The 27,978-nt window shown below is 67.2% G+C and overlaps 4 protein-coding genes across 6 annotated transcripts; 2 read left to right on the top strand and 2 right to left on the bottom strand.

The window, feature by feature from the left end:
* Window positions 1–254: 254 nt before the first annotated feature.
* Window positions 255–14,751, top strand: STK11 (serine/threonine kinase 11). Of its 2 annotated transcripts, XM_039839071.1 has the most exons (10): window positions 255–691; window positions 6,466–6,549; window positions 7,213–7,302; window positions 7,897–8,029; window positions 8,115–8,251; window positions 8,874–9,001; window positions 10,615–10,672; window positions 10,759–10,952; window positions 12,922–13,139; window positions 13,761–14,751. In XM_039839071.1, the coding sequence occupies exons 1-9, from the start codon at window positions 402–404 to the stop codon at window positions 13,122–13,124; spliced, it is 1,317 nt and encodes a 438-aa protein (XP_039695005.1). In that variant the 5' UTR covers window positions 255–401; the 3' UTR covers window positions 13,125–13,139; window positions 13,761–14,751. The 2 variants fall into 2 exon arrangements, with proteins under 2 accessions (XP_039695005.1, XP_039695006.1); XM_039839072.1 differs by lacking the exons at window positions 12,922–13,139; window positions 13,761–14,751 and adding an exon at window positions 11,171–12,817 and having other exon boundaries at window positions 402–691.
* On the bottom strand, window positions 14,597–17,516 carry LOC120583694 (voltage-dependent calcium channel beta subunit-associated regulatory protein-like). Its single transcript, XM_039839076.1, has 3 exons — window positions 17,508–17,516; window positions 17,305–17,386; window positions 14,597–16,555 (listed from the first exon to the last, which is right to left on the bottom strand). Exon 3 carries the CDS (start codon window positions 16,189–16,191, stop codon window positions 15,496–15,498), a length of 696 nt encoding a protein of 231 aa, XP_039695010.1. The 5' UTR covers window positions 16,192–16,555; window positions 17,305–17,386; window positions 17,508–17,516; the 3' UTR covers window positions 14,597–15,495.
* LOC120583691 (voltage-dependent calcium channel beta subunit-associated regulatory protein-like) lies at window positions 17,301–23,020 on the bottom strand. The gene is given in 11 exon segments (XM_039839070.1): window positions 17,301–17,444; window positions 17,447–17,574; window positions 17,577–17,681; window positions 18,690–18,900; window positions 19,229–19,366; window positions 19,605–19,776; window positions 19,967–20,111; window positions 20,460–20,524; window positions 20,692–20,831; window positions 20,915–21,025; window positions 22,764–23,020. Coding segments are annotated over 10 exon segments (1,338 nt in total). The 5' UTR covers window positions 21,005–21,025; window positions 22,764–23,020.
* Window positions 21,769–27,464, top strand: ATP5F1D (ATP synthase F1 subunit delta). 2 transcript variants are annotated; one of them, XM_039839075.1, is made up of 5 exons: window positions 21,769–21,896; window positions 25,504–25,715; window positions 26,102–26,255; window positions 26,654–26,850; window positions 26,981–27,464. In XM_039839075.1, exons 2-5 carry the CDS (start codon window positions 25,572–25,574, stop codon window positions 27,101–27,103), a joined length of 618 nt encoding a protein of 205 aa, XP_039695009.1. In that variant the 5' UTR covers window positions 21,769–21,896; window positions 25,504–25,571; the 3' UTR covers window positions 27,104–27,464. The 2 variants fall into 2 exon arrangements, with proteins under 2 accessions (XP_039695009.1, XP_039695008.1); XM_039839074.1 differs by lacking the exon at window positions 21,769–21,896 and having other exon boundaries at window positions 25,505–25,715; window positions 26,762–26,850.
* The last annotated feature ends 514 nt before the right edge of the window (window positions 27,465–27,978 follow it).

Here is a 27,978-nt window from a genome sequence, read left to right as displayed (position 1 = left end):
GAGAAGACTTGGCTTTGCCGCGTCCGTGTTTGTCCGAGGGTCTAAAGTCCCTGGAGGATGACCTAGCAGTTCGCAGCCCCACCGGCCTCTCCAGGGCCCCCGTGGACGCGCCGGCCCGACCCGGAGCTGCCAAGCCGGGTGGCGCCCAAACTTGTGACGCTGCGCACCGTCGGGTACCCGGGCCTCGGATCAGGCACGCCTCTTGAACTCACGTTTAGTACAATCTCTTCTTTTCAGAAAAAGGGTTTTCCCCTCCTTTTTTTTTTTTTTTTTCCTTGCATTTCTGTTGACTTTCTTTTGGAGAAGGGAATTTGGGGGAGACAAGAAGAACCGCTCACCGGGGAATTCATAAAGGGGATAAGGGACCGCCGGCGGCGGGAGTCGGAGGCTTCGGGTCCAGGATGGATGTGGCGGACCCGCAGCAGCTGGGCATGTTTACAGAGGGCGAGCTGATGTCGGTGGGCATGGACACGTTCATCCACCGAATCGACTCCACCGAGGTCATCTACCAGCCCCGCCGCAAGCGGGCCAAGCTCATTGGCAAGTACCTCATGGGGGACCTGCTGGGGGAGGGGTCCTACGGGAAAGTGAAGGAGGTGCTGGACTCGGAGACGCTGTGCCGGAGAGCCGTCAAAATCCTCAAGAAGAAGAAGTTGCGCAGGATCCCCAATGGGGAGGCCAATGTGAAGAAGTAAGTGTGGGCTGTGGGGGGCGGGCAGTGTCGTCCTCCCTCCCTCCTTCCCTCCCTTCTTTTCTGTTTTTCTCTGAACCGGAGCTGATCAGCTGGCTCCTGTGTGCTCCTCGCTGGGGAGTGTGTGGTTGGAACCTGTTTTAAGTACTTTTGCGAAGTCAGCTAGCTCTTTGGAGCTGGGCGTTGGTGCTTTTGGGTTCTCGGGCACCAGTGTCAAAGCCCTCCTCCACAGGGGTGCGCCCCGCTCCCCCCCCCCGCTCGCCCTCCCGGCTGGCCAAAGAACTTAGGTGTCCCGTGGAGCCAGTCGGTGCTTGTTTGGCCCTGAGTTTCTGCCCGGAAATGACCCTGGCGGCCGGCAGGTCTTCCGCCCAGCCAGCGGCCGGTACCAGCGCCAGGCGAAACACGATTTGTGTGTCCTGTTGGAGGAGAACCCTGCGGTTGCCAAAAGCAATTGTTTGCACTGGCTTATCAGGCCGCGGGGGGGTGGGGGGGGCTCGGCCGTTCCTGCAGCCTGGGCTGTGACCTGCACACCCCTGACTGCAGGCCTTGGCGGCTCCCAGAGAGGGGCAGCTTGTGTCCTGGCGAACTTTCTCTACAAACTTCTTCCTGTGCCGCCCGCTCCTGCACTCCTCGGAGGGGCTGGGGTCTGCGCGGTGGGCACCCTGCCACCTTCTTCTTGCTGGTCTCAGGATGGGGGCGCCCCTCCTTTTGCTGCCCGGTGTGGGACCTCGCCCTGCCCACACCCGCACTCCTCCCAGCCTCTAGATTCCCAGGAGGGCTTTATCTAAGGGGCCAGGCGCAGGACTGACTGTGACCTTGGACAGCCAAGTGCCTGCCAAGCCCGTCCTGGGAGCTGTTCACTGGCTCTGCCTTCACCTCCCTCCTCCCCGCCGGAGGGCGAGCTGAGCCCTTTGCACTTGCGCTGGGACCTCCTGGGATGTGAAGTGGGTGGAGCGGAGAACTGGGGCCCAACCGCCTGGGCTTCAGCAGGTGGGCCTCGCGGTGGGCAGGGCAGTGGGCAGGGCCGGTGGCATAGGGAGGCCTTCTTACAGCTTACCTGCCAATAGTGGGAGAGGCCTGGCTGGTGCCCTAGGGCCAGTTGTTCAGTGCCCTAGGCCAGTCTCTCCACCTGTGAGGTGGGGGATACAGGGCGGGGGGCGGGGGGGACTGGGGCCCTGAGGAGCAGCTGCCCTCCTGAGGGCCAAGTGACCCTCACCTTCAAGTTAGAAAGCCCCACTTGACTGCCGGTCTCTAAATCAGGTTTCTACATAAGCCAGGAGCGCATGGGGTCGATATGGTTCTCGGGCTGCCCCCACTGCGGGTGGGTATAGCGTGCTCCTGCATCGGGGGTGCTGCCCCCGGAAATCGACCCTGTGCCCCGGCTCCTCTCAGGGCTCACCCCCAGCTCCTGGAACAGGCTCCAGTCTCTCTCGCTTGGCTGAGAGTGGGCACCAGTCCGTCGGCGGTTCTGGTGCTGGTTCCGTGACGCCATGCTGCCATGCACGCCAGGCCCCCGCCTTTCAGGAGCAGCCCCCGAAGTAGCCCCAGAGTCCCATCCAAGAGTCTGGATTCCAGCACCGGTCTATCTGTGTAGCTAGTCGGCCAAGACCCCCTGCTGGCTGTCCTGGGGGGCCTCTGGGCATAGTTTCTACCAGAGCACTGACTGGTGGCAGCAAACAAGCAGGTCCCAGAAGGTCGCAGAGCATGCCGTGACAGAGTGGTGTCGGGTGGGCGAGGGCCCCCTTCGCTAGCGGGTAGTGTCCCTGTAAGGAAGGCACCCATGCTTGAGGTGCAGTTTGCACACGCCAAGGTCAAGTTAGAGGGCATTTCATCACTGAGAGCTTTTTCATGCTCCGCTGGAGACACAAATGGCCAGACCCGGCTAGAGGGCCACAGAGTGCTGGCGTAGGGCTCCTGGTTTCCTGATGGATCAGCAAAGGTCCCAAGAGCCTGCAGAGATGCACGGTGTATGATGTGAGGGCCGCATGAAGCTGGGTCCCTCGGTGTCCCTGGAGGGGGACCGAGGCGAGAGAGGCCAGTGGCCGGCGGTCCACAGCCAGCCAGACAGCAGCAGCCCGCGCCCGATTTCAGCTCCAGCTCACGCCTGGACCTGTGTGCGGGGGCCCCCCATCCAGGTGCCCCTTGGGGTGCAGGGCTGGCCCTGAACTGTCCCGTCCACCCGGGTTCGCAGGCGAGGTCGGGACCGCCGCACCTCCCGAAGTCCCAGGGAAGATGGGGTGGGCCCGCCCTGCACGGGGCCCTGGTGCCGAGGGGAAGCGGCGTTGGCTCCCGGGTGCAGCACCGCCAGCCGCCCCGACGGTGTCGCCATCCCCCATGCAAGCTGCATTCGGCCCCGGGAGGACCCTAAAGGTCCCTGTAAAAAATAAGTCACGTCTTTGTCTTTTTCGCATGGGCAGTGAAAACGCACACGTCCAGGCTGTGACAGGCGCCTGGTGGGCTTGCCCCCACGCCCCACTCCCTCGTATGGGGGACAGCGGGGCTCCCTCCCAGGCGGCCTTGCTTTGGGGTGCAGGGGCTGAGTGGCTCCAGCCCTGCTGGCTGCGCTCAGGCCACAGGGCAGCTGCTCAGACACCGCAGCTCGAACTTGGGGAGCCCTTGGTGGCACCGCATGGAGGTCTTCGCGGTGTTTGGTTTTCTGTTTTTTTCATCGACCGTTTAGAAACGTGAAAAGAGTTTTTCTCTCGCTCGGGGGCGGCCTGTCCCGCAGCCTGAGCGCACCTGTCTTTTTGTCCCATGGGGGCTCTGACCCGCCCTGTGCTGCGGACGTGTCTGCTGTGTCGGTGAGTTACTGTGTGCCACTGGGCGTGCTGAGCCCAAGGGCGTCTGGAGGGCACCACGCCGGAGTGGAGTTTCTGGGTCAGAGGGAGCGTGCGTGCGTTTGACATCGTCCGTGCAGGCCTCTGGCTCCCCAGCCTGTGCGCCGGTGTTGACAGCAGCTGTGTCCCCACCACCCCTTCCCCATTAGGCTGGTGTCATGCCCGCCGTCTGTGTCTGGGAAGCGACGCAGTATGATGTGCTTGGCCACCCGGGCCGTTCCCTTCCCCTTGGCTGCTCTGCTCCCTGTGTGGCCGGGACCTTGGCAGAGGGGTGGTGGCTCTGTGAGTGGACACCAGTTTCCAGGCCGGGCCTGGCGAGGCTGGGCCCGCCTTGCTGATTGGCGGGTACTCGGGTCTGGGTGGTGAATGGTTGGGATTTTAGCACGTGGAGAACCAGAGGCTTGGACTGGCCGCCACAGGGTCCCAGCACCCGCCCCCGTCCCAGGGTCGGGAAGGGTTCCGCCGTGAGACTAGACGGGCCGGCTGCCAGAGGCAACAGCAGGAGGGACGGCTCACCCCAACTCACGTCCTGGGCGCTGACGGGTGTGCTGGTCTCCCCGGCAGGGGCGGGGGCACGGGCGGCACTCCCTAACATGGAGGGAGCGCGGCGTGTGCAGATGGTGACTCCGTGCCCGTGTGCTGGGCGTTACAGCTGGACCTGCCCTTTATCCCACGTCTACCCTGTGGCTGAATTATAGTTTATTTTTTTAATGGTTTTTTTGAGATGTAATTTTAAGTAGCATAAAATTCACCATTAACGTTCAATTCAGTGGCATTTGGTACTTTCACAGATTGCGAAATATTCACCCCTACCTTTTTCCAGAACATACCATCACCCCAAAGAAACCCTCGTCTCCAGTCACCCCATCCCCTCCCAGCCCCTGACAACCACTAACCCACTTCCTGTCTGTGGACGTGTCCATTCTGGACGTGTCATGTACATGGAGTCACAGCCCGTGTGGCCGTGTGTCCGGCGTCCCTTACGAGTGTCGTGTGTTCGGGGTCTGTCCTCGTCATGGCGAGTGTCATCGCCTCCCCCTGCTTTTCATGGCCGAGCGACACTGCCCCGTGTGGATGGGCACGTTGGACCGAGGAGGGACGCGCGGGTTGTGTCCACCTCGGTCAGCGTGAATGCTGCTGCCGTGGACGTTCGTGCGCAGGGGCCTGCGATGGCTCGCGCCGAAGCGAGTTCCCCGGATCTCAGTCCCCTCCTGCCTCGAGGGCCCGGGGCCCTGTGTGTAGCGGCGTCAGCAGGGCGGCCACGGCGGTGGGGATGGCGCCGTCGTGCTCTGTCCCTGTGGCAGAGCCGCCATCGGCCGAGGTCTGCCCCCATCTGGAGGGAGCAGGGCGGGTGGTTCACGGCCTGGGGGACCCCGTCTCCCCTGGCTGGCCAGCGAGGCGGCCCCTTTCCGTTCCTCTGCGTGTGTGACCAGCTTCGCGGCCCCGGCTCTGTGGTCTCCCTCTGGTTAGTCGCTGAGTCACCGACAGACCTTGGCCGGGGCAGCGCCGGCGGGCAGGTCCCGAGCAGCAGCCGCAGCCGCCGCCTCTCCGGCCCGGAAGGCCCGCTTCCTCCCTCACTTCCTGCCAGCCGCTCGGCTTCCCGTTCTCTTCAAACGCTCTCCCTTCCCGGGCACAGGGGCAGCTCATAGGAGCCGTCGACAGCGGCAGATGGTGATGGAGGCCCCTCGTGCCCCTGCCTCTGTGTTAGCTCACGGCTCAGGCCGTGCCGACTGCACGCCTGCAGTGACCTTGCAGGTCACTGTGTCACCGGCTGCACACACAGTCCCGCCGCCAGGGCACGTGGTCCCCACCACTGCTGGGTCTCCAGGAGGTGGACGGCACGTCCCTCTTTCCCGGTGTAAGCGCCGGGGCTCGCAAGTGCGCACAGAGCGCCTTGATCCGGGAACTGGACGGATACCGCCCACCTCCATCCCTGTGGGCAGCACATGAAGCTTGTGAACTGTTTTTGCGGTTTTTTGTTTTTTTTTTTTAAGAACACATTTTACTGACATCAACAGGGGCGCTCAGCTGTCTCGCTGCACAGGACAGTGCATCGTCATCCGCTTCGCGTCAGAATTCGGTGACAGTGGGCAGATGGGGACACAGCCCGGGGGATGGTTCTGGGCCTGGGCTGTCTCTGGACATGGGGACGCAGAGCCGTGGGCCTGTCCCCTTTCCAGTGAGGACCTGGGATGTGCTCCCCAGAGCCCCCGGCTGGCAGCGGGGGTGCCCGCTGCCGCTGCAGCTGTGCGGTCCTGGGTGGTGCGTGCCGCGTGCACAGCTGTGTCGGCCTTGGCAGTCAGCCGCGTGGAGCCACTGCTGCCGTGCCCGAGGGCCTGTCCTCCGTGGTGGACACGTGGCTGCTTCCCACTTGAGGGGGGCGGCGCTGCCACATGCGTGCAGCTCTCCTGGGCACGAACCTGGAGCGGAATTACTAGGTCAGTTGGTGGCCGTTCAGCCTTCCAAGGGGCCGCGACCAGCAGCCCCCAGCTGTGGGCCTCTCTCCCGCTCAGAGTGCTTGGAAGGCCAGGAGCAGAGCAGGCAGCGCTAGGCCTGGCACCCGGGCCTGGCCCTGGGCACAGGCCGGCAGTGTGGTTGGTGCCAGGTGGGTGGGACACGGTGGTGTCCTCTGTGGCGGGGCTGGTGGGGCTGCCTTCACCCCGTGCCTGTTCCCGGAGCAGCCGAGGGCTCCAGGGCGCCAGGAGAGGAAGGGAGCCCTCGGCGACCGGGGTGGGCCCTGCGAGCCCGACTCGACGCACAGGGGCCCTCACAGTGCTGTCCCGTGTGGCCTCCCAGCTGCACGTCTGCGGTGGATACGCGTGTCCCCGTGAGGCCCCTGCGCTGTCCCTATGCAGACCAGCACGGGGCGCGGCAGCGGGGGCCCAAGGGCAGGCCACTCACACCCAGGCCCTGGCTGACGCCCCCTCCCCTCTGCAGGGAGATCCAGCTCCTGCGGAGGCTGCGGCACAAGAACGTCATCCAGCTGGTGGACGTGCTGTGCAACGAGGAGAAGCAGAAGATATATCCTCGGCCGGGGGGTGCTGCGCCGTGGGCCCCTCGTTCCCGAGCCGGCCGGGGACGGCTTGCCCCTCTGCTCTCTGTCGCCCACGGCCGGCCGCGGGGGCCGCGTCTACAGAGGGAGTGCTCTCCGGCCTCAGTCTGAGTGCACGTCTGGGGCCCCGTGGCCGGCATGCCCCTGCCTCGCATGTGGGGGGTGGGAGCTTTGTCATCCTAGAGGAACACGGGAATGTCCTTGACCTTAGCCCTTTTTGAGGGAACAGCTCTCTCCAGAGCATGTGGCCCCAGCTGGCTCCAGCCCCCCGGGGAGGCGTGTGGGGCCCAGGTCCCACTGAGAGGCCCGCACTGACTCGCTGGTGCCGGGACAGGGTTCCCGGCAAGGCAGCTCTCTGTGTCTGTCTCGGGGCTGTCCACGGGGGACGCACAGCCAGGGGTGGGGGCTTCGGCCTGACCCCGGGCTGCCCGGCCCAGCCTCGCGGTCCTCCTCCAACTGGCCTGGGACACATGGCCGCTTCGGCTCTCCTGGCTCCGCTGCCCGGGTGTCCCACCGCCAGCACCTTCAGGGCCTTCTCCCAGCTGTCCCCATGAGCACCTGTCCCCCGCTCCCCAAGGGCAGGCCCTGCCTGGGGGGGCCCCGGCCAGGCTGTGCTTTCCTTAGCGCCGCACGTATATGGTCATGGAGTACTGCGTGTGCGGCATGCAGGAGATGCTGGACAGCGTGCCGGAGAAGCGCTTCCCCGTGTGCCAGGCTCACGGGTGAGTGCGGCCGCCGTGCCGTCCGCAGACCGCGGGCTTCCGAGGCTCAGTCCCCTTCCCGCGGCTTTTCCTCATAATCAGTGGATGGGGGCTCACACCTCAGGGCTCGGGGGCTTGGTTTGCAGCACCTCTGGCTGGCACTCCTTTCTCTGCATAAACCCCGGCCCCAGTGTGCCCGCTCCCGAAGCTGTGGGACCTCCTGCTTCAGAAGTCCTGACAGCGCCTTGTGCGGCCCCCCGGGGGTGTCTTGCCCTTTTCCCCGTTGCCGTGGGAGCAGCTGGCCTGGGGCGTGAGTGCAGGGCAGGTCGGCGGTCAGCCTGGGCCCCCGGGCAGCTGCATGGCCGTCTTCAGGCCAGCGCAGTGGGGCAGAGGTCTCATGACCCTCGAGCTGATGATGGGGTATGAGGAAGGGCTGCCTGGTCGGAAGAGGCAAGTACAGGGCCAGGCAGCCTGGGCGGGGGTGACCGCAGCCCAGCCCCGACCAGGGCCCTTGGATCCCGATGGGCTACCTGGCCCATCCTTGCGCTTTGCCCCACCCCAGAGGCCCCAGGGCTGACCCTGCTGCTTGACTGCAGGCGCCACTGTGCCCCACAGGTACTTCCGCCAGCTGGTGGACGGCCTGGAGTACCTGCACAGCCAGGGCATCGTGCACAAGGACATCAAGCCAGGCAACCTGCTGCTCACCACCAGCGGCACGCTCAAGATCTCCGACCTGGGCGTGGCCGAGGTGGGGCCCGCCCCGGGGCACGGGGTGGCCGGTCCTCCCTGAGGGCCGCTCCCTGAGGCCCCCGGCTCCCCCGGCTCTGTCACAGGCCCTGCACCCGTTTGCTGAGGACGACACGTGCCGGACGAGCCAAGGCTCCCCCGCCTTCCAGCCGCCCGAGATCGCCAACGGCCTGGACACCTTCTCCGGCTTCAAGGTGGACATCTGGTCGGCTGGGGTCACGCTGTAAGTCCCCCACCCAACCCCGGGGCCCTTCCCTTGCCCACCCAGCTCAGGCTCCAAGCTTCTGGAGATGGTTCCCCCTGTGGGGGGGTCGGAGCCAGAGCTAGCAGCCCACGGGAGCAGCTCCCCCTCAGTGTCGCAGGCCATCTCCATCCTCCCTGGTCCACAGCTGACCACACGCGTCCTGTGGGCACGTTCTGGCCCAATGCTTTACGCGGCTTCTCAGACGGCCAATCGCACACGCCGCCCGACCTGGCCGTCAGGGCGCACCCCGGGGACTTCCATGTTGGCCCTGTGACTGGGCTTCCGAGGCCACGGTGCGGACTGGCCGGCCATAGCTCCTGGGTCTAGAACCTTCCGTCCCCCGCGCACCCGCCGGCGTGGGTTGGCATCCCGCTGAGAGGGACTGCGTGCAGCGCCTGACCCGCCATCCTAAAGCGTACGGTCTAGCACTTTCCAGCATTTCCAGTGGCCCAGCCACCAGCCTTTATTCCAGAACATTCCTGTCCCCCAAAGGGAGGCCCTGTGGGTGGGAGTGGTGTGGCTCCTGGGTCGGCTGCCTCTGGACCAGGGCCACGGGACAAGCCCCGCCTGACCGGCCTCTGTCCTCCCGCTTGGGGCCAAGCTACAACATCACAACGGGCCTGTACCCGTTCGAGGGCGACAACATCTACAAGCTGTTCGAGAACATCGGGAAGGGGGACTACACCATCCCGGGTGGCTGCGGGCCCCCGCTCTCCGACCTGCTGCGAGGTGAGGCCCGGGGGGTGCGGGCGGGTGCCCCCTGCAGCCCTGTGCCGCCGGGGGGTGGGGGCCGCGGAGGGCTGGCCCCTCGTGGCAGAGCCCTGTGTGCCACCCACTGCCCCGGGCCTCGGTTCCCCTGCTCCGACCCCCTCGGGAGCGTCTGCCGGGTCTGCGACCGGTGCAGCAGGCGAGGCCGTGCGCCCACAGGGGGGCCGGCCAGGTGCGCCCAGGCGCTGGGAGCCCCGCTGGCATCCTGAGGCTCGGCTCGAGGGAGTCCGGATGGGACAGTGATGAGACTGTCCCCGGCCCAGCGCAGAGCCAGTGCTGAGGACTCCGCGTGGCACCGTCGCGGCTTCTCTCCCTGCCCTTGGGCTCTGGGCTGTGACATCGTGACCCAACACACGGTCCGCTCAGCGCACAGCCGGGAAGGTTGAGTCACGCTCCCAGGCCGCCTGGCGGCCAAGGCGGCTGGTGCTCAGTGCAGGACGCCCCCAGGCTCCTCCGTGTCCCAGCGACGGGCGTTAGGGGCTCTCCTTTCCCAATGGGCACCAGTCAGCCGGCAGTTTCCTCACGGGAAGCCCATGTCCGGTGGAAGGTGACCTTTGCTGCCTGTCCACTCAGTGATGCCTGAAACGGCCCGACGCAGGGACACCTGTGTCCCCAGATGCAGGCGGGGCAGCCCCACCCCTCTGTCCCCCGCCGGCCGGGGCCCGTGGTCCGCATCCCCCTACACTGCTCTTGGGGTCTGTGCCCGCCCCAGCACTCAGCGGGGAGGTCCTGCCTGTCGGCAGGATGGGGCGTGTCCCCATGAGTCTCGCGGCTCTGGTGTCTGGTGTCTCAGAAGCCCTGGCACGCAGGGAGAGCGTGTTGCTGGCAGTTACACCGGGTATAGAGAGATGGGGACTGGGACAGAGGAGGCAGAAGCTGGTGGGCCCCCCCAGCACCCCAAGCAGTGAGGCCACCAGCGTGACCCACCCCCACCTCCCCCGTGCCCCTGGGACCCTCAGCTCTGGCCTCCCTGCCAGCATTGCTGTATCTTTCTGAGAAGAGTGCCTCTTACGGGTGCCGCTCAGAGCTCGGCTGACCCGGTTCCTCCTCCGTGTCACTTGGAGGCACGGCTCCGTCCCCCACAGGGAAGGGGACAGCGAGGCCATGGGCTCTGGGCTCTCCTGTGCCTTGAATGTGGCCTTGCCACATGGGTCAGGTGGTCTGTGGACAGGTCTCGCCCCTTCCGAGTGGGTTTCCCTGTGGGACTTGCCCTGGGTACATGAGCACCGGGCGTGGTGCCCTGGCTGCCGTTCTGGGCCAAAATCGCCACCAGCCTCGCTCGCTGGGCCAGCAGAGGGTGGCCCATGCTTCCTTGTCCTGGAGCGTGTGGACGGCAGGCAGGGCCCATGCCGCGGGCATGGGGCTGCGTCCGCCCGGCCGACTGGTCTTGTGGAAAGCAGAGTCTCCCGCACCTTCCCAGCCACGCTGCCCGCGGGGCATTACGTCGGGCTCCGAGAGCCGCATCCACTTGGCTGCGGGCCCAGCTCTGCCCAGCTCTGCCCAGTTCTGCCCAGCTCTTCTGGACGGAGCCCGCAGGGCCGGGCCGGTGCTCACTGCCTGTGGTCTCCCATCAGGGATGCTGGAGTATGAGCCGGCCAAGAGGTTCTCCATACAGCAGATCAGGCAGCACAGGTGCGTGTCTCCAGGGGCCTAGCTGGGCAGGGCCGGTGAGCAGAGCTGGGTGCCCGCAGGCCGTCCTGACGTGCAGGCTTCCACAGCTGGTTCCGGAAGAAGCACCCGCCGGCCGAGGACCTGGTGCCCATCCCGCCGAGCGCCGACTGCAAGGACCGGTGGCGTGGCATGACGGTGGTGCCCTACCTGGAGGACCTGCACGGCGGCACCGAGGGCGGGGACGAAGACCTCTTCGACATCGAGGACGACGTCATCTACACTCAGGACTTCACGGTGCCTGGTGAGTCTGGCGGCTACAGTGGCTTGCTGCCCGGCCTCGATGTCTTCAGCGTCCCTGAGCCCTCGGGGCAGGTCCAGCCACACCGGCAGGAGCAGGTGGGGACCTCCCAGCTCCGCGCCGGTTCCTCGGACTGCGGACCGCATCCCGCCTGGCGGTGAGCGAGGGGGAGGCCCCGGGGCCGCTGTCGCCCGCCCTGACGCGAAGCCTTGCTTCCCCAGGTGGCGAGGAGGCATCTGAGGCAGGGCTTAGAGAGGAGCGAGGCGCCCGGCACAGCCAGCGCACAGGCCTGTCTGCAGAGGACGCGGAGGCCGGGGTTGCGCCCAGGCTGGAGGGGCCGCCCCAGGCCTTAGCATAGCACCTGCCTGCCAGCCTAGAGGCCAAGCCGCGCGCACCCGCGGGCCTGGCCGCCCTTCCCGGGAGTCAGGGAGGCAGCCGCCCGGGCTGCTGGCGTGTCCGTCCGCAGCAGCTGGTCTGTTCTGCTCTGGGGCCGCCCCAGGCCCGCCATAAAAGTTTGCCCGACGTGCGTGTCCGGCTGGTGCTTGGGTCCGCGCCCTGGCCGGGTGGCGGGGGCAGGTCCTGCTGCGGGACGGCCAGTGTGCGGCGCCGGCCTGTGGGGGGGCGGGCCCTGGGAGCCGGGTCTTCGGCTGGGCTAGGGCAGGGTCCACGTGTCCTGGGTCTTTGTGTCCATCGAAACTGGCCTCAAGGGCGCCCCGAACCCCGGGCAGTGGAGTGTATGTGGTGCCTACGCCCCAGGATCCTTGGCTGCACGCCAGTCTCTGTCCAAGGCTTCCTGGAGCCTTCATTTCCCTCCCACAGAATGGGGCACTGGGGCTTGGCATGGTGACAGGCGCCTAGGTCACCCTCGTCAGTGGGCAGCCTGTTGTCCTAGCGAGCCTGAGTGCCAGGCCCGCAGAGCTGGCCCCTGAGCACCTTTCAGGCCTGTGCGACACCCCGGGGGGCCTTTCCTGGGTGGGGGCCCCAGCCTGGGACTGTCCAGCTCCACAGTGGTGTGGCCACTTCTGTCTGGCCTGCTCGTGGTGAGGCCGATGCCTCGTCCACTTTGATGTCCGCCGTGGGGTCACTCTCGGAGGTTCTCAGCTGCTCGACCGCGGCCTCGCTAGACATCCGCCATGGGGTCCTGCCATCCGTCCTGAGAGCTGGGCCTTGGGCCAGGTGTGGCTGGGTCAGTGGCTGTGGGCACTGGCCTTGAGAGCGAGCGGGGCGTGTCTGGGACCTGCCGGCCGCCCCCCAGCCAGAGACGCGGTGCTGGGTGCTGGGCTCCAGGTGGCCCTACACAGGGTGAGCTCTGATCGGGGCGCACGCGGTAGCTGTGGCAGTTACAGAAGCTGCTGAGTCAAGCCCTGGACGTCCCTGACCGAGAGGGAGCCCTGTGCTGGCGAGAAGATGGGGGGTTCCAGGTGGCTGAGACAGCTTCTCCGCCGATGCTGCGGCAGGACGGGCCCTGGGCAGCAGGCAGTCCTGGCGAGCGCTGGCTGGGCTGCACGGGCCCTCAGAGGGAGCAGAAGACGTGGCCCCTCCCTGCAGACTCCTCTCCCCGCACCTCAGTGGGGGCAGGCAGCCCCAGGCCTCAGCCCCCTGGATGCTGGGGAGCGGGCAGGGGGGACTCGGCAGACCCCCAGCACCGATCCCTTCATCCGTGCCAAGTGCGGGCAGCTGGCGGGCTATCTCGTAAGCCTTGCCTGAGCCCAGGCCCTCCCAGGTCCCGCAGGGTCCTGCGAAGTGTGTCTCAGGACAGGTGAGAGGGCCGCGCCCCAGGTCCTCTGCCCGCAAGGGACTGACCCCCAGCTGCTGGCCACCTCAGGCCAGCTCTCCCTCACCCTGGGTTAGGGCCCTACAGGCCGGACCTGGGTGGGGCGGGTGGGGTCACGCCTGGGGAGCGGGCTGGCTTGGGAGGTGTTGGTCCCGGGCCCTCATCAGCCCACACTCGCCCTCCTCCTCCCCCTCCTAGGACAGGTCCCCGACGAGGAGGCTGGCCAGAACGGACAGAGCCGGGGCCTGCTTAAGGCCGTGTGCGTGAACGGCACGGAGCCAGCCCCACTGAGCGCCAGATCCAGGGCGGAGCGCCGGGCCAGTGGCACCTCCAACCCCGTCCGCAAGGCCTGCTCCACCAGCAGCAAGATCCGCAGGCTGTCGGCCTGCAAGCAGCAGTGAGGGGGGCCACCACAGGTGGGCCATGGGGGGGGCGCACCACGGGCATTTCCCCGGGCTCGGCCCGGTCACCCTCGTGGCCACTGCCGACCACAGCCAGCTCTGCCCTTCAGAAGCCTGTAGGTCGGCGATCTCCACTCCAGGGTCCAGGTGGAAGGCAGAGGAGGTCACTTCCTGCAGGCTCCTGGCCACTCTGGGCAGGATGGGACCTGCGTGCAGAAGGAGGTCTCGGGGGCTCACCCTGCCCCAACCCTAGGCTGCTCCCAAGATGGGGTGCTGGCCTTGGAGGTGGCCATGTGGGTGGGGGACCGGGAGGGGCCAGGCTCTGGCTGACACTATCACCCTGATCGCTGCTTATTCTTCTCCCTGTTTCCCGCTCCTGCCCCTGTCTGCCCCAGTCCTGGAAGTGGGGATCAGGCCCCAGAGGTTCTGGAGACCCCGTCTCTTGCTCCCCTGCTCGGCCCCAGCCCCTCTAGGGCTGCACTTCATCCCCTGGGCAGTGGGTGCGACTCACAGTGCAGTTCCCAGATGTCTGACGGCCTCAGGGGGCCCGGGGGTGGGGCTTGCTTCCCAGGATGCAGGGTGTGTTCACCTGCCCAGAATTGACCACTTGTGACCTGTTCTGCATCTCGCCTCCAGGAGCCGCAGCCCGTGCCGGTCCAGGTCCTCAGTCTTCCCACCAACAGCAGGCCCAGGACGGCCGCGGCCACGCCTTGGCGCCGCCACGCCCTCGACGCCAGGGAGTTCTGGAGGGCTTTGGCTGGCAGACAGCAGGGACTGGGGTCCGACCCCCCCACCCCCCACTGTGGGCAGTGGACACGATCTCCCGTTGACTTTGCAATCCCGTGCTGAGCCCCTCCGCCCCGGCCGGGGGAGGAGCGCGAGGCCGGCCGTGCACTTTAGTTCGGACTACTGGCTCACCCGCCTTCTCTTTACTTCGCCCCGGTCAGCGCCTCCCACACCTAGTGACGTGTTCGACAAACCGCAGCCGCCCGGGGGGCGGACGGGCCTGCCCGCCGAGACGCATGCCCAGCACCCGCGGGAGCCAGGCAGCCGCCTTGTTTTTGTTGTTTGGTTGGGTCCTTTTCCTTTTTTTCTTTTTTTAAGAAAAAATAAAACAGGTGGATTTGAGCCGTGGTTGTGAGGGGTGTTTGGGAAATGTCGGGGGCAGGACTGTGCGGTCAGGCAGGGCATCTGAGCCTGAACCGGGACCTTCGGTGGCCCCCGAAGTGCAAGGGCTGGCTGCAGTCTGCAGGTCTTGCTGGAGTCGCGTGGGGGCACCTGCGCCTCCAGGAGGGGGTCTGCCTTTGGCCTCACTGGCACTGCGTCCTAGTGGCGACTTCCCTCCAGAGCCTCTGCTCAGCCCAGGGCCTACCAGTCCACAGCACAGGGGCCAACAGCCACCAGTGGGGACACTGGCCCTTTTCCCCAAGGCACCTGTGCGCCTGGGTCCCCAGAGAAAACCCAGAGCAAGCGAGAGTATGCAGTAAATATTTATAATCAACTGAAAACAAAACACAACAAGAAACTCCATCGCTGGATAGGACACAGCTCGAAGCTTCGACGAGCGGGGCAGGGTGACTCCGCCGCCCCATCTTTTGGCAATAAATAAAGCTTAGGAAACTTGAAACCTTGGCCGTTTGGGTTTTGTGTAAGTCTCAAACTGCTGAGTCCTGGCGGCTCTTTGGAAGCTGCGGCTACAGGGCGGGTGGCCCACTCACATGCGCAGGGTGGGCGTGGGGCGGCGGGAGGCGCCGTCCGGGGCCAGGGTGGCTGCGGTGGCGGCAGTGGGCACGGTTATTGCTTGGAGGGGGCTTGGACTGCCGCGAACACACAACGCAGTGAGGTAAACGGCTTTGGGGAGTTGGTGGCAGCAGCCGGTCTTCTCGTCACGGATCCTGTAGCCCCGTGATCCGTGTCCCAGGGGGCTAGGCGCATGGGCCCTGACATGGACCCCAGTTCGTGCAGACCAGACGAACCTCGATCTAACTGGTCCCAGGAGAAGAGTTCTGCACAGAGAGTTCTGCGTTTCACGCAGCCAGACCTAATAGTCCTTCCAGGACGCAGACCCTGCACATGCGCCTCCCATGGACGCAGGCCCCGCCACCACCCGGAGGCCAGGACGTCTGAACCTGGGCCTCGGTCCCTCCAGACGAGCCAGGCTCCTCGGGCCTCGGAATGCCGCAGGGATCCAGCGAAGTGCCCAAAAGGGGCCGTGCACGTGCGTCCCGGGGCGGTGCGGGGCATCCGGGGCGGTGTGCTTGCGTGTGAGGCCCCGTGGTCCGGCGCATGGGCACCCGGTCGTCGCATCCCTGGTATGTCCAGCTGCCGAGGCCCTGTGCATGCCAGAGGAGCTGGAGAGCGGGTGCGGGGCTTAGGCCGGGCTGTGGTCTGGGGACGTGGGCGCGGCGGCAGCGGCGGCCAGCGTGGGGGCCGCGGAAACGGGCTGGGGGAGGCGCGGCGGGAAGAGTCTGTCCTCGAGGCTGGCCGCCAACTTGTCCAGCATCGACCCCGGGGGCCCGGTGCACAGGCCCGAGCCTGAGCAGCCACCGCCTGGCTCCTCCTCTATGGCGGGGATGGCGGGCGCCGCGGGGACAGCCGGGTCGTCGCCCGCGCGGCCGTCGGGCGGGCAGTCGACGCTGTCGCCGCGGCGTAGGGGCGCGCGCATGGGGCGGAGGTCGGGCCCGGGAGGGGCCGGGGGCGCGGGGCGCGCGCCGGGGTCGCTGTGCTGCCGGCCGCGTTGCCACTGCTTGCGCGCGTGCGGGTGCGCACGCGCACGGTGGCGCGCCGCGGCGGGCGGCGTGTCATCGAAATGCGGGTCGTGGCGCAGGAACTCGTGGAAGAGCGCGTCCGTCTTCTCGTCCACGCTGTAGTCTCGGCGCGGGGCGCGGCGGGGCCAGGCGCGGGGGCTGCGCGGCTGCACCGGCGCCTCGGCCAGGGCCCCCTCGAAGCTGCCCCCCACGGTCGCCGTGGGGCCGGCGCTGGTGAAAGAGGAGCGCTTTTCGGGTGCACTGGGAGGCCCGTCATCGCCCGCACCGCGCCCCTCGATGCTGGCGTAGCCGCTGTCCATCTGCAGCAGCTTGCGCGGCCCGCCCACCTCGCTGTCCGCAGGCCGCGGCGTGGGCGGTGGCGAGGGCGGCGGGAAGGCGGGCGCGGCTCCCCCGGAGCCCGAGCTGTCGCCGCTTCGCACCGAGTCGCGATCGTTGCTGCTCTGATCCGAGGCGGTGGCCGCGTGCAGCTCCAGCGATGCGCGCAGGCTCCAGATGTCGCGGTAGATGGTCTGGGCCTGCTCTGGGCCTGCGTCCCGCTCGCTGTCTGAGTCCTGCCGCTGCTGCTCAGGCCCCGTAACAACGCCGCCACCGCCGCCGCCATGCTCTGGGGGGTATTCGGGGCTCACTCCTCCCACGGCGCCTGCCTCCTCCTCCACCTCTAGCCTGCAAGCCAGGCCGCAGCGTCAGAAGGCCGCAGGCCCCCCGCATCCCCTCCTCAGCCACCTGTGCGGTGGGGGAGGGTAGGCACGGATGGGGACCCTCCGGGCTTGACCAGGCCCTGTGGAAGGTGTTTTTGAAAATGCTGCCTGTCCTCTTTTGCGGGGGATGCTTTTTGGGTAACCCTGAGTTTTCCTGCAGCCCGCTTTTCAACCAAGGCGTCCCGTACAGCCTGTGACCCAAGTGCCCCGGGCCGCTGCAGGTGGCTGGCTTCTCACCCCGGAAGAGCCACTCTCTCCTCCCACCTTCTTCCTAACTTCTTAGTGTCGGAGGGGTGGCGGGGAGGGACAAACCAGGTGGAGTCCAGCTGGGCCACCACCTGGGGTGACCAAATGTGCCACTCAACACCTTTTAGGGTTGATAAGGAACCAGGAGGGTGATACACAATCCAGGGGGCCAGGAGGTGCCCACGGGGAGGAACTCGGCCCCGCTCCCTGAGTCCCCACCCAAACGACTGTGCCCAGAGTCTCAGGACTGCTGCCCTCGGGCTAAGGGAGGGGTCCTGCCAGCCGACATGGTCACCAGTGTCTCAGGAGCACGGGCAAGCGGGAGAATGTCTCTCAGGCCTTCAACGCCACCACGAAGCCGCCCTACCCGGGCAGGCGCAGACCCCCAGCAGCCCTGCCTGAGCAGGTGTCCGGTTCTGGGTACTTTGGGGCTATCGTCTGGGGCCCCACCCGCCCCTCGCCCCTTACCCAGTGTCCCCCTGCTCCCCTGCTCTGGTCCGCAGTGGGGAGGTGGCCCCGGCAAGGCAGCCTCCAGGAGGGGCGGTGGCACCTGCGGGACACAGCCGCCGGTCCGCAGGGCAGAGAGAGCGCTCCCTGGGCCACCTAGCAGGGGTGGGGTGGAGCAGGGGCCCCCAGGCCAACCTCTAGCACCTCTATCTACTGAAAAATACCTGCCGAGAGCGGGGGGCGGGCTGGCAGGGCCGGCCAGGAAGGGGCGGGGGCGGAAGGCAGGGCTCTGGCGCTGGCGATGTACTGGATGAAGTCCCCGTGGGGGGCGGCCCCCTCTTGCTCCATGCTCTCACTGGCAGCCCGCTGCCGCTGGAAGTGGTGGCGCTTGGGGGAGCCTGTGCGGGGGGAGGGGGGAGGCGCGTCAGCCCGCCCGGGCCCCAGCCCAGGCCAGGCGCGAATAGGCATGGGTTGTGCTAAGGCCATCGCAGGGCCCCGAGCAGCCCTGGCAGACAGGTGTGCCTGGAGCGGGAACTCGCACTGGACGGCCAGTGGCCGGGGGCGTGGAGCACGGGCGAGCGAGGGACAGGCTGGGGGAGAGTGAAGAGAGCTGAAGCCCGTGCCGCCAGCCCCAGCCTGGGCCCCTGGGCTGCGGCCGGGAGCCCCCCACCACCACGGGGCCTGGAAGAATTCAGCGAGAGGGCCTCTGCAGAGGGGAGGACAGCCACCCAGCAGACAGCTTCCGGTTGCTCCCGCGCCTGCATTTGACTGTAGGTGCTCTCAGAATAACAGACTGACTCCTGGGGACGAAGCGCCCCATCTCCGCCAGCCCGGAACACACTTGTGCCAGACTTAGTCCTCCGTTCCCGGTGCTGGCCTCGCCCTAGCCCTCCCTCTCTGACACGACTTGTCCCCTCTCCCTGCCTCTTCTGGCACCGGGACCTGCCATCCCCTTCCCAGGACAGCAGGCACGTGTGTGGCCTGGCCGGCCCGGCCACTGAGCTCCCTTGAGCCGGTCTGGTTGCAGCTCTCGGCCTCCACAGCACCCCCTCCACCCCGGGCCCTCTGTCCGGGGTCTGCAGAGCTGAAGGGCTGCTGTCACGCATTCAGCGGTGGCCGAATGGGCCCCCACCTGTTGTGACTCGGGTCTGTTGCCATGCCAAACACGGGGGCCTGCCCACTGCTGTCGGCGCACGGTCTGACCGCAAAGCCAACAGTGCCATCTTGGCTCCCGTAGGCGCAGCTCAGTGGCAGCCCGGGGCACCCCACCCCAGCTCTGACACCTTGAGGCAGATGCCGGGGCACCTCAGGAGCAGAGACCCAACCCCAGTTCCAAGTGTCGCATTCGATGGCTACCTAGGCAGGGCCCCTTCCCCTCACTCCCCCCTCCAGGGGCCGCAGCTCACCTCTTGTGTCCAGACTGGACGCTCGCTGGCTGGGCTCCAGCTTCCACTTCTTGACCTTGAAGTAGGGGCTGGACCCATCCAGGCTGGCATGGCGCCTCAAGCGGGTGAAGAATCGCAGGACCGGGCCCGCCCCGGACCCTGGGCCCACCTCCCCGGGCCCCGCCATGGCCCCCGGCCCCCCAGGCTTCGTGCTCCTGGCACCCACATCCAGCTGGGAGGAAAGAGGGACAGTCTCAGGCAGGACGGCCCCCTCCCCCCGGACAGAGGGTGAGTGTCCAGGAACACTTGGGGGAGGGGGCTTGGACGGGCTCCAGACCACACCCCGCCAGCTGCCCGAGGGCCCTGTGCGTGTGAGCACACACGTGTGCCTGATGGCTATGCGTGTCCCGTGCCACCCTCCCCTTCTCCTTCCGTGTGCAGTAACCAGGCCAAGACAAGGAGGGACCATGGACAGCGGGAGGCCACAGGCCGACCTGTCCTGAAGCGGGACCAGATTGGGGGCGGGGGCACGCAGAGTTGGGGATGCAAAGAGCCCTCACCGAGGTGCTTTCCCCAGAGTCACTGGACGTGGACGGGCTGATCTCGAAGTCAGCAGGGCCCACGGCCGGGCTGTAGGGGTCACCTGGCAAGGCGGAGCTGGGGCCCACGGAGCGGCCAGTGAGGGCCTTCCCCGGGGGCTGCGGGACAGACCGGGGTGGGGGAGGAAGCAGTGACAGGTCAAAGAGCATGGGTGGATGAGGGGTTGTGCTGGGACCAGCCCCCCCACCCCCGCCCCCGTGTGCCCCAGCCCGTCCCCCTGCCTGTCCTGAGATGAGGGTCCAGGCCCAGAGAGCAGGAAAGGCCACTTGCCGGGGATAGGATGGGGGGGTCCTGCCCACCCGGCCCCTGTCAGCCTGCCAACCTCTCCACACTCACCTGGAATATGGCAAGGCTGGCCTTGGGGGTGGCAGTAGGGTGAGGCATGGCAGTTACGCTGGCCTCGCCTGAGTCACACTCATGGATGGTGACAATCTTGAGGGGCGGCAGGTGTAGGTGGGTGAGGCGAGCGTTCTTCAGATGGTGGAAGTCACCCTCTGTCAGGGTGTACCTGTGCCGGCGCACCTGCCCATCACTGCATAGTCCGCCCCCATGCCGCATCCCCCAGCCCACACGCCACTGCCCTGTGCCCACCCTGCCCACCCTGTTGGGTCTGCGGGGGAGGGGTACATGCAGGCACTCAGCAAAAGCCAGCACGGCCCGGCGAGCCCAGCGGTGGTGGCCTCCCAGCGTCCCCTTACCTGCGGCCCTTGTCCTGCGCCTTCCGGCTCTGCTCAAACAGGGCCGCCTCGTTGAAGGACACGCGACGACCCGTGGAGCTGGTGGACAGGAAGCGCTCGGTCTCGGCGTCCTGGCCCTCGGGGTCCTCCCCCCTCAATTCGGGGTCTGCGAGGAGAGCCAGGAGAGGGTGGGCCGTGCCTGGTGCCGTCAGTCTTGGGCGGGGCCGGCCCGGGAGGGAGCGAGGGGGGCCCCCGACTGACCGCCAGGGACCACGCGGGAGGTGGGCGGGCACTCGCTCATCCGCTCACACACTCACTCGCTCAGCACGCGCCTGTGAGCACCTACGCGTGGGCTTTAAGGAAACAGAGATGAGTCGGAATCGAGTTGCGCCCAGTCTGGTGGGGGAGACAGACAGACACAGCCGGTCAGGCGGCCCGAGGGGGACGGGCTTGAGGCCCAGGGGCGGGCAGGGGGCGGGGCCCAGCGGGGGGGCGGGGCCCGGCAGGACCTCACCTTGGGCCGGGTGGGTGCCGTTGTCCAGGTAGGTGGTGGTGGTCTTCTCTGCGTCCTCCGTGGCTCTGGGACAGGACAGCAGTATGGCAAGGTGGGCCAGTGGGCAGCGTCCGAGCTCATAGGAGCCCACTTGCTGGGACCCGGTCCCTGCGCAGACACGCCGTGCACCCATCACCCCAAACACCGCTGCCCTCACGCATGCGTGGTGTACCTGCCCCTCACGGGCACACACCTGTTGAAGTGCCGGTGGACCTCCCAGCAGCGCCGGCAAAGCAGCAGGACGCCGGACAGCACCACCAGCGTGCCGCCCACGAAGACCGACATCACCACCACCAGCAGCGCGTAGTTGTCCAGGATGGGGTCGGGCTCCGCCTGCGGGGCGCAAGGCGTCAGGTCCTGCCGTGGACTCCGGTGGCCCCGACCAACCACCCGCCCTCCCCAACCCCGTCACTCACGGTAGGGCGGCCCGTGGTGTTGTCCCACGTCGCGGCCAGGGGGGCCGTGGCGGCGGTGGTGGCCGTGGCCATCGTGGCCGTGGGCTGCATTTTGAGGCGAGGAGGAGGGGCCTGAGGGGGCAGGGCCTGCTCAGCTCCTGCTCCCTGTCCCCGCCTTCTTCCACATCCCACATCAGAGCAGGAGCCCACACAGGACGGTGACTCACAGAGGTGGGGGGGGACCTGAGGCGGCCCCCCACCCTCATAGATCAGGGCCCAGCGGGAACCTCCATCTCCCCATCTTTAAGATGGAGGTGTGTGTGCGTATCAACTCCCTCCCCAGCCGGTGGGGCCGGCCGGGCAAGGTAGTCCTGGGCTGGGCACCCTGCCCAGGAAAGGGGAAGCACCCCTGAGAGGAATGGAGAAACTGAGGCCATCAGCTCACGCCTGCGAGACCGCAGGGCCCTCCCTGCCTGCCTGCCCCACCGGTGGAGAGGGAAAGGCCGTCCCAGCCCAGGGAGACGGGCTGGCGATGACCAGGTAGATGGGGCTGCCAGAGGACACCTGACCCGGGGTCAGGCCAGAGGGGCTGGGCACTGGGACTCCAGGGTCGCGACCCAGGAGCCAAAGTCCTCCCCTCCTCCACCGAGGGCCAGGAGGAGTGAAAAGGCCAAAGAAGGCAAATCTGTTCCCAGCCCTGAAGAATCTAGTTCCCATGGCGACTGAGCGAGCAGGCCGAGCTGGGGCGGGGGGGTGGAGCGGGTTGCCAGGGAGCACCGGGGAGGGGAGGGGAGAGGCGGGGCGGGGGAGGGAGGCCTCCTGCAGGGGCGGCTGGAGCGGGCCCTGGGCGGCAAGATGGCTGCTGTGCGCCCGCCTCCCCGCGCGCCGTGCCCAGCCTGGGGCCGGGCGCCCCCGCCCGCAGCCCCTTCCAGCCCGGGCTGCCCGGCCTTCACGCCTGTCTTCCTCTGGGGGGAAACAGGCTGGGGAGGGGCTAGGCACCAGGGTAAGGGACAGCCTGGACATTGCACCTGACCAAGCCCCCTGGGGGAGGGACAGGGGCGCACTCTTGGGGAGCGGAGCCTGAGGCCGGGATGACCAGCAGCCTTGAGTCGGCTCGGCGCGCGCGCGGTCTTTCCCCAAGGCACAGGAAAGCCTGTGCGCAGGCTCCAGCGTCCCTAACCCTCTCGGGCTTGGACCCCACGCGACAGCGGGGGAAACTGAGGACTAGAGAAGGGGCGGGTGGTGGCGAAAGCCAGGTGTCCTCAGCGCTCGGGGTCAGAGGCTGGCCGCGCCTACCCCGTATCCTCCCGGGGGAGGGCGCGTATATGTAGGTCGGAAAATGAGTCCGGGCGGGAGGGGGAAGGGGCAGGGGCGCAGGGACATGACAGGAAAGCAGGGAAGATGGCAGGAGACGCAGAGGGAAGAGAGGTGGACTCTCGCGGGTAGGCGGGGACCGGAGCCGAGGGCGGAGGTTCCCCACGGGCCGGCCCCTGAGGTCCAGCCGCGCTTCGGCTACCCAGGCTCGTTCGCCACCGCGCCTCCATCCAGCCCTGGCGGCGGGGACGGCGAGCCGAGGAGAGGCAGAGAGCGGGTCTCCAGGAACAGCTCGACCTTCGGCAGAGCCAGGAGGCGGAGACGCCATCGCTCTCGCTGGGGGAAACTGAGGCCCGGGAAGGGCGCAGGCGGGAGTCCCTGCTCCGGCCGCCGAAGGGGGCGGGTGCAGAGCCCCGCAGGTTGGCCCTCACGTCCGCCCCGGCTCCTCCGCTCCCTCCCTCGGGCCTCGCGGGGAAGGGACGGTGGTCTCGAGCCAGGGCGGGCCCCGGCCTGCCCCCCGCCCGCCCCGGTGCAGCCCCGCGCCCGCCGCGCCTACCTCAGCGCCGGGACGCGCGGCCCATGGGCGGCGGGCGGGCGGCTGCGAGGCGCTCCCGGCTGGCTCCAGCGCTCGGTAGCCGCCGAGCAGGAGAATTTATGAATGGAGGGCCCAGCGCGCGGGGGAGGCGGGCGCGAGAGGAGGGGCCGCACACGTGACCGCGTTGGCGGCTGGCCAGCTCCCACCCGCTCGGTGCCGCCGGGTCCCCGGCCGGCCGCCCCCGCCGCTCTTGTCGCCGCGTCTGGCTCGGTCCGCGCCGGCCACCGCCTCCCCTTCCCTTCCGGCGGGGGCGGGGGGCGGAGCCTGCGCTCCCGGGCGCCCCCTCCCCATGCGGAACCGTTGATCTCCGCCCCCATCCCCTGCTGCACGACTCTTCGACCCTTCCCGGGGTCCTGAAGTCGGGGGCGTGGGGGGGGGAGTCTTAGAGTGCACGACTCCCCCAAGCCGGGGGCCCTGGGGTGCACAGACGGCGCTTCCTTCGCTTCCCCCAATCTGGAAGCCCCCAGGGTGCACAGCCCCGGGGGTCGGGCACATTTCCCGCTTTTCTTCCCTATGCCGACGGCACTGTCAGGGTTCCCGGAGCGCCCCGCCTTGTTGGGACAAGCAAAGAGCAAACAACCTGTGCTGAGTGCCACTGGGGCCTGCCCAGCGCCCTGACATCAGGACCACAGCTGCGCCCCCTTCCCTCTTTGCGATAGACAATCCTGAATCGTTCTCCTAGGTGCTTAGGCCACCAACCTGCCCCCAGCCTGGTCCTGGACCCATCCCAGCCATACCCCACGGTGGCACCCGTTCTCCTCCAGGAAAGCCCATCCTGCTTGGTGATGCCCAAGGCCCAGTTCAACCTCCACACTATTGCACTGGCACTTGTTCACCGCAAGAGTTCCTCCCTGACCCCCTCAAGGCTTCCCAAACTGCAAACCTCCTGGCAGCTCCTCCGGGCTCCCTACCTCTGCTAACGCTGCCCCCCCCACACACACACACACGCACCCCGTTCCTGTCCTTTGCTGCACTTGTTTCTCACCGTAGCTCTCTCATCTGCTCGTGTGCTGTGACCCTACTCACCCCTGACCCCGCTACACGGGGCAGCTTATTCACAGCCGGGTCCCCAGATGTAGCACAGGGCTGGAACCCTGGAGGAAATGTGTTTGTCCGGCGCATGGAAGGGTGGCAGCACTAAGGGAGGGTAAGGGGCAGCCGCGTGAGTAAATGCCCAGGAAAGCTGGCTCCAGGCCTGTGCAAAGGTCCTGAGGTGGAAAGGTGTGTTTGCAGAAGCCTGAGGCGTTGGACGGAGCAGGGGAAGCCATCTTGTATGGTTCCCAGTTGGGGAGTGACACGCTGCCCTTGGCTGTGTGTGTGTGTGGAGAAGGCACCCATGGTGAGGCCCAGGGAGGAGGCTGGGGTCATCCAAGCCAGTGACGGGAGCGGAGCTGGGTGGATAGGCTTTGCCAGTGAGTCCGCCGGAGGATTCCAGGATAACCTAGATTGTGGGACCTGGATAACAAACAAGTGTTGCCTTTACCCACGGGCCGCTCTGGAGTGGGGACTGGAGCGAAGTCCAATGAATGAGTACAAGGAACCAATTAGATAGGTCAGGTCTCCATATGGGTCCAGGGGTCCGGGAGAGGTCGGGCTGCGCACGGGACACACCTGACTCGTGAGTAGGACTTCCCTCTGTACACACCCCGGTGGCACCATGCCCAAGGGTGATGCCCCTAGTGTCCCTCACAGCGCTGGCACGGAGGGGGCTCCTTCGGCCTGGATGCTGAGAGGCAGGGGCTCGGCTACAGGGCCTGCCTGGACCCTGCAAGGAGCTATGGCACACGCAGCCCCTGGGATTAGGGAGCCTCTGCAGTAACTGCGTCTCTGACCACCTGCGCAGCCCCGTGCCTAGGTGTGACACATCCCCCTCTGCGCCCTGCACCCCTCCGCTCCTCAGCCAAGGCCCTTCCGGTCTAGCCCGGACTCTGCTTTTCCCCGAATACAAGTTGAGGGCCGGGTACTGGGGCCCAAACTGCGTGCGTGAGCGCGGGGGCGGAGCGGTGACGTCAGCCCACCGAGCGAGGCTGCGCAAGCCGCGCTGACGTCCGCAGAGTCGGGCCGCCCGCGCACGCGCCCCTGCGTCAGCGGCGCGCGGGGGCGACGGCTGGGCGGGGCCGCGGCAAGACCATCTCCGGGCATGGGTCGCCCTCTGCTGGTCCTCGTGGGGATTGCGGCCGACTCGTGCCCGCACCCCGAGGAGCTTGCCCGCGCTGGTCCCTCCGCCTGCGATGCGGTTTCCGGGACTCCCCTGCACCTGTCCCAATTGCAGCGTGCCCCCATACCGTACCGACACCCCCCAACTTTGCGGCTATTTTTTTTAGTGATTGTCGCCTCCTAACACTGGGTCGAGATGACTCGCTCATTACGTTCAGGGTCTGTTAAACGCCCACACCACCCCACACCAGAGACGGAATCTTGATACGTCTCTGATGTTTCTCCAGTCCCTGGCACCCAATGGGCGCCCCTCAAATCCCGAATTCAACTGAACTGTCTCCTCCGCCAAGGCTTCTGGTCCTCCCCATGCAGAATCGTCTAATCCACCCTCCGCCAGACCCGCGGACTGGGCGCTGGGGCCGGAAGAACTACAACTCCCAGCACGCCGCGCGCCGGGGCCGCCGGGCGTCGCGGTTCGCGCGTGCGCCCTCGTTTGGAACCGTTCTCCCAGACGTACCCGCGCGTCGTCCTTCTCGCCCTCCAGGCCGCCCGCGCTCGGCCGGAGACCGGCCCCGGTCGACCACCTGCCGCCACCGTCCACCCGCCGCCGCCATGCTGCCCGCTTCGCTGCTCCGCCGCCCCGGCCTGGGCTGCCTCATCCGCCAGGCCCGCGCCTACGCCGAGGCCGCCGCCGCCGCCCCAGCCCCTGCCGCGGGCCCGGGACAGATGTCCTTTACCTTCGCCTCTCCCACACAGGTGCGAACGCCATTCTGGACCCCGGACTCGCGCCCCTTCCCCGTGTGGTCCGGGTCTGAGTCCCCCAACCTCCCGAGCCCTGGAATCTGACACCCAGAGGCGGGAGCCGCGCGTCGAGCCCGCACTGCCCTCGCTGCAGGCAGTTTTCCGGAGATGAGCGCCTTTTCCGTGGCCCTCCCTGCAGCCCCTTCTCAGTGTCCTTGCAGCGTCGGCCTGAAGGGCTCGCTGGCTGTTTCATTCTCCTTTAGCAGGTGACATCTCTGAGATCCTGCCCCGAGACCCAAAACCCAAGCGTCGGCCTCAGCGCATTTTATTGCAGGGGAGACCGAGTCCCGGATGGTGTGGGCCTGGCTCGCAGTGACCCATTCCTTAAATGTCTTCTCCAGGTTTTCTTCAATGGCGCCAACGTCAGGCAGGTGGATGTGCCCACGCAGACAGGGGCCTTTGGAATCCTGGCGGCCCACGTGCCCACCCTCCAGGTACTGCGGCCAGGGTTGGTCGTTGTCCACGCTGAGGATGGCACCACCTCCAAATACTTCGGTGAGTGGAGCAGGAGGTCAGAGGGACAGGGGCGGGAAGGGACAAATGTCTCATCTCAGTCATCTCGGCAAGAACAAAGGGCTGTAGGTCTCCAGGGCACGATGCGCCCAACGACCCCCCAGCTCCGGGCTGGCTGTGGTTAAGTAGCCTGTGGTGGATTGGGGGAGGATGACATGCCTGAAGGGAAGTAAAGCCTTGCTAGGAAGGGGACAGTTCAGAGGAGGGGGACACTCGTGCAAGAGGAAGCGAGCCCTGTCCATCCCCAACGCTGTGGCCCAGCCCGCGGCTCACCCCTGACCCTGCTTCCGCTGATGGATGGAGGGAAGGGGTTGTGTCCCCATGTCCAGCCCCCAGCAGATTTCCGTGGTAGCCTCCTGGTCCCTTGTGTCCTCTCTAAGAGCCCGTCCCCCACACTGGACCCCAGGCCCCCGTAGGGCCACCATCCTGGCCCTGGGACCGATGGCTTTTCTCACGCCTTGACGTGGAGGTCTCACCCCTGCCCGCAGTGAGCAGCGGCTCTGTGACAGTGAACGCTGATTCGTCAGTGCAGCTACTGGCCGAAGAGGCTGTGACCTTGGACATGCTGGACCTGGGGGTGAGTGTCTGAAGGGAAACCGAGGCACCAAGCAGCAGCAGGGTCCAAGAGCTTATGGCTTTGGGGGTGGAGGGGCACGTACCAGGTCGCGGATGCCACTTGACCCTCGCCCAACCCCTCCCCACTGCAGGCAGCCAAGGCAAACTTGGAGAAAGCACAGGCGGAGCTGTCGGGGGCGGCGGACGAGGCTGCCCGGGCCGAGATCCAGATCCGCATCGAGGCCAGCGAGGCGCTGGTGAAGGCCCTGGAGTAGGCGGCTGCGCCTCTCACCCCCTCGGGGACGGAGCTCGGGCACCCCCTCTTGCCTGTGAGGGGGTGCTCTGGGCAGGGAGAGCCGGCTCGCTGGGGTTCACTGTGACCGGGGGTGAGGACGGCCCATCTGGGGGGGGTCGTTATTTCAAGGAGACCGGCAGGGGGCAGTGTAGTGCCACCTCTGCTCTTGGGGTGACAGACACCCCCGGGGCTCACCTCTCGCCTCCCAAGTTCCCGCCAGCATGATCTGCTGCCCACCGTTTCCGCTCCTGCAGACTGTGCAGCAGTGACTTGTCCCTAGCTGCTGCTTACAGATAGCCTGGCCTTGGTCACACCCCATTAAAGACCAGGGTCCCCACTCATGTGTGCGACTTTGTCTCCGCCTGGGGTGGTGGGTTTGGCGCCCTGCGACCCTGTGTCCCCTGTGAGGTACAGCAGCAGCCTTGGGAGTGGCCTGCAGTGAATGGGAGTGGAGGGTGGGGCACAGCTGGTGGGGCCAGGCCGGGCGGTGGGCTGAGGGCTGGCCTTCACACCGAGAGGGTGGGAGGAGCAGTGGCCACTGGTCAGGCATGGGGACAGCAGGTTAGGGGATAGTGGCTGTGACTCCTGCACCAGCCTGGGCTACTGGACAGACACCTGGCGTCTTGTTGGGTTTCAGCCTGTGACATCTGCCCTGTGAGCTCCCTGGCCCTGCCCCAGCCAGGCTGGGAAGGGGCGGGTCCTGCCTGCTCCCACAGAGGTCCCTCCCTTGAGCCGGCCTGGCCTGTGGGTGGCCCTGGTTGGCTGGGCGCCCAATCCCCAGTGGCGTTGGCACCCAGGCGCCTGGGCCAGCCCCAGCTAGGGCGGGGCATCTGGGCGTGGCCAGCCCAGGTCCTG

Source organism: Pteropus medius, unplaced genomic scaffold (genome assembly GCF_902729225.1).
Source record: "Pteropus medius unplaced genomic scaffold, Ma_sr-lr_union100, whole genome shotgun sequence".
NCBI classification, from domain to species: Eukaryota; Metazoa; Chordata; class Mammalia; order Chiroptera; family Pteropodidae; genus Pteropus; species Pteropus medius.
The sequence above is the reverse complement of the archived record's forward strand: the minus strand, read 5'-3'. Positions and strand labels throughout refer to the sequence as shown.

Bases quoted from the DNA above. Each gene is read 5' to 3' on its own strand.
- LOC120583694 (XM_039839076.1), bottom strand. From the start codon at position 16,191: ATGGACAGCGGCTACGCCAGCATCGAGGGGCGCGGTGCGGGCGATGAC.
- STK11 (XM_039839071.1), top strand. From the start codon at position 402: ATGGATGTGGCGGACCCGCAGCAGCTGGGCATGTTTACAGAGGGCGAG. The intron at 9,002-10,614 runs GTGAGGCCCGGG...GTCTCCCATCAG, and splicing joins GCTCTCCGACCTGCTGCGAG to GGATGCTGGAGTATGAGCCG. The intron at 10,673-10,758 runs GTGCGTGTCTCC...AGGCTTCCACAG, and splicing joins CAGCAGATCAGGCAGCACAG to CTGGTTCCGGAAGAAGCACC.
- ATP5F1D (XM_039839075.1), top strand. From the start codon at position 25,572: ATGCTGCCCGCTTCGCTGCTCCGCCGCCCCGGCCTGGGCTGCCTCATC. The intron at 25,716-26,101 runs GTGCGAACGCCA...TGTCTTCTCCAG, and splicing joins CCTTCGCCTCTCCCACACAG to GTTTTCTTCAATGGCGCCAA. The intron at 26,851-26,980 runs GTGAGTGTCTGA...TCCCCACTGCAG, and splicing joins TGGACATGCTGGACCTGGGG to GCAGCCAAGGCAAACTTGGA.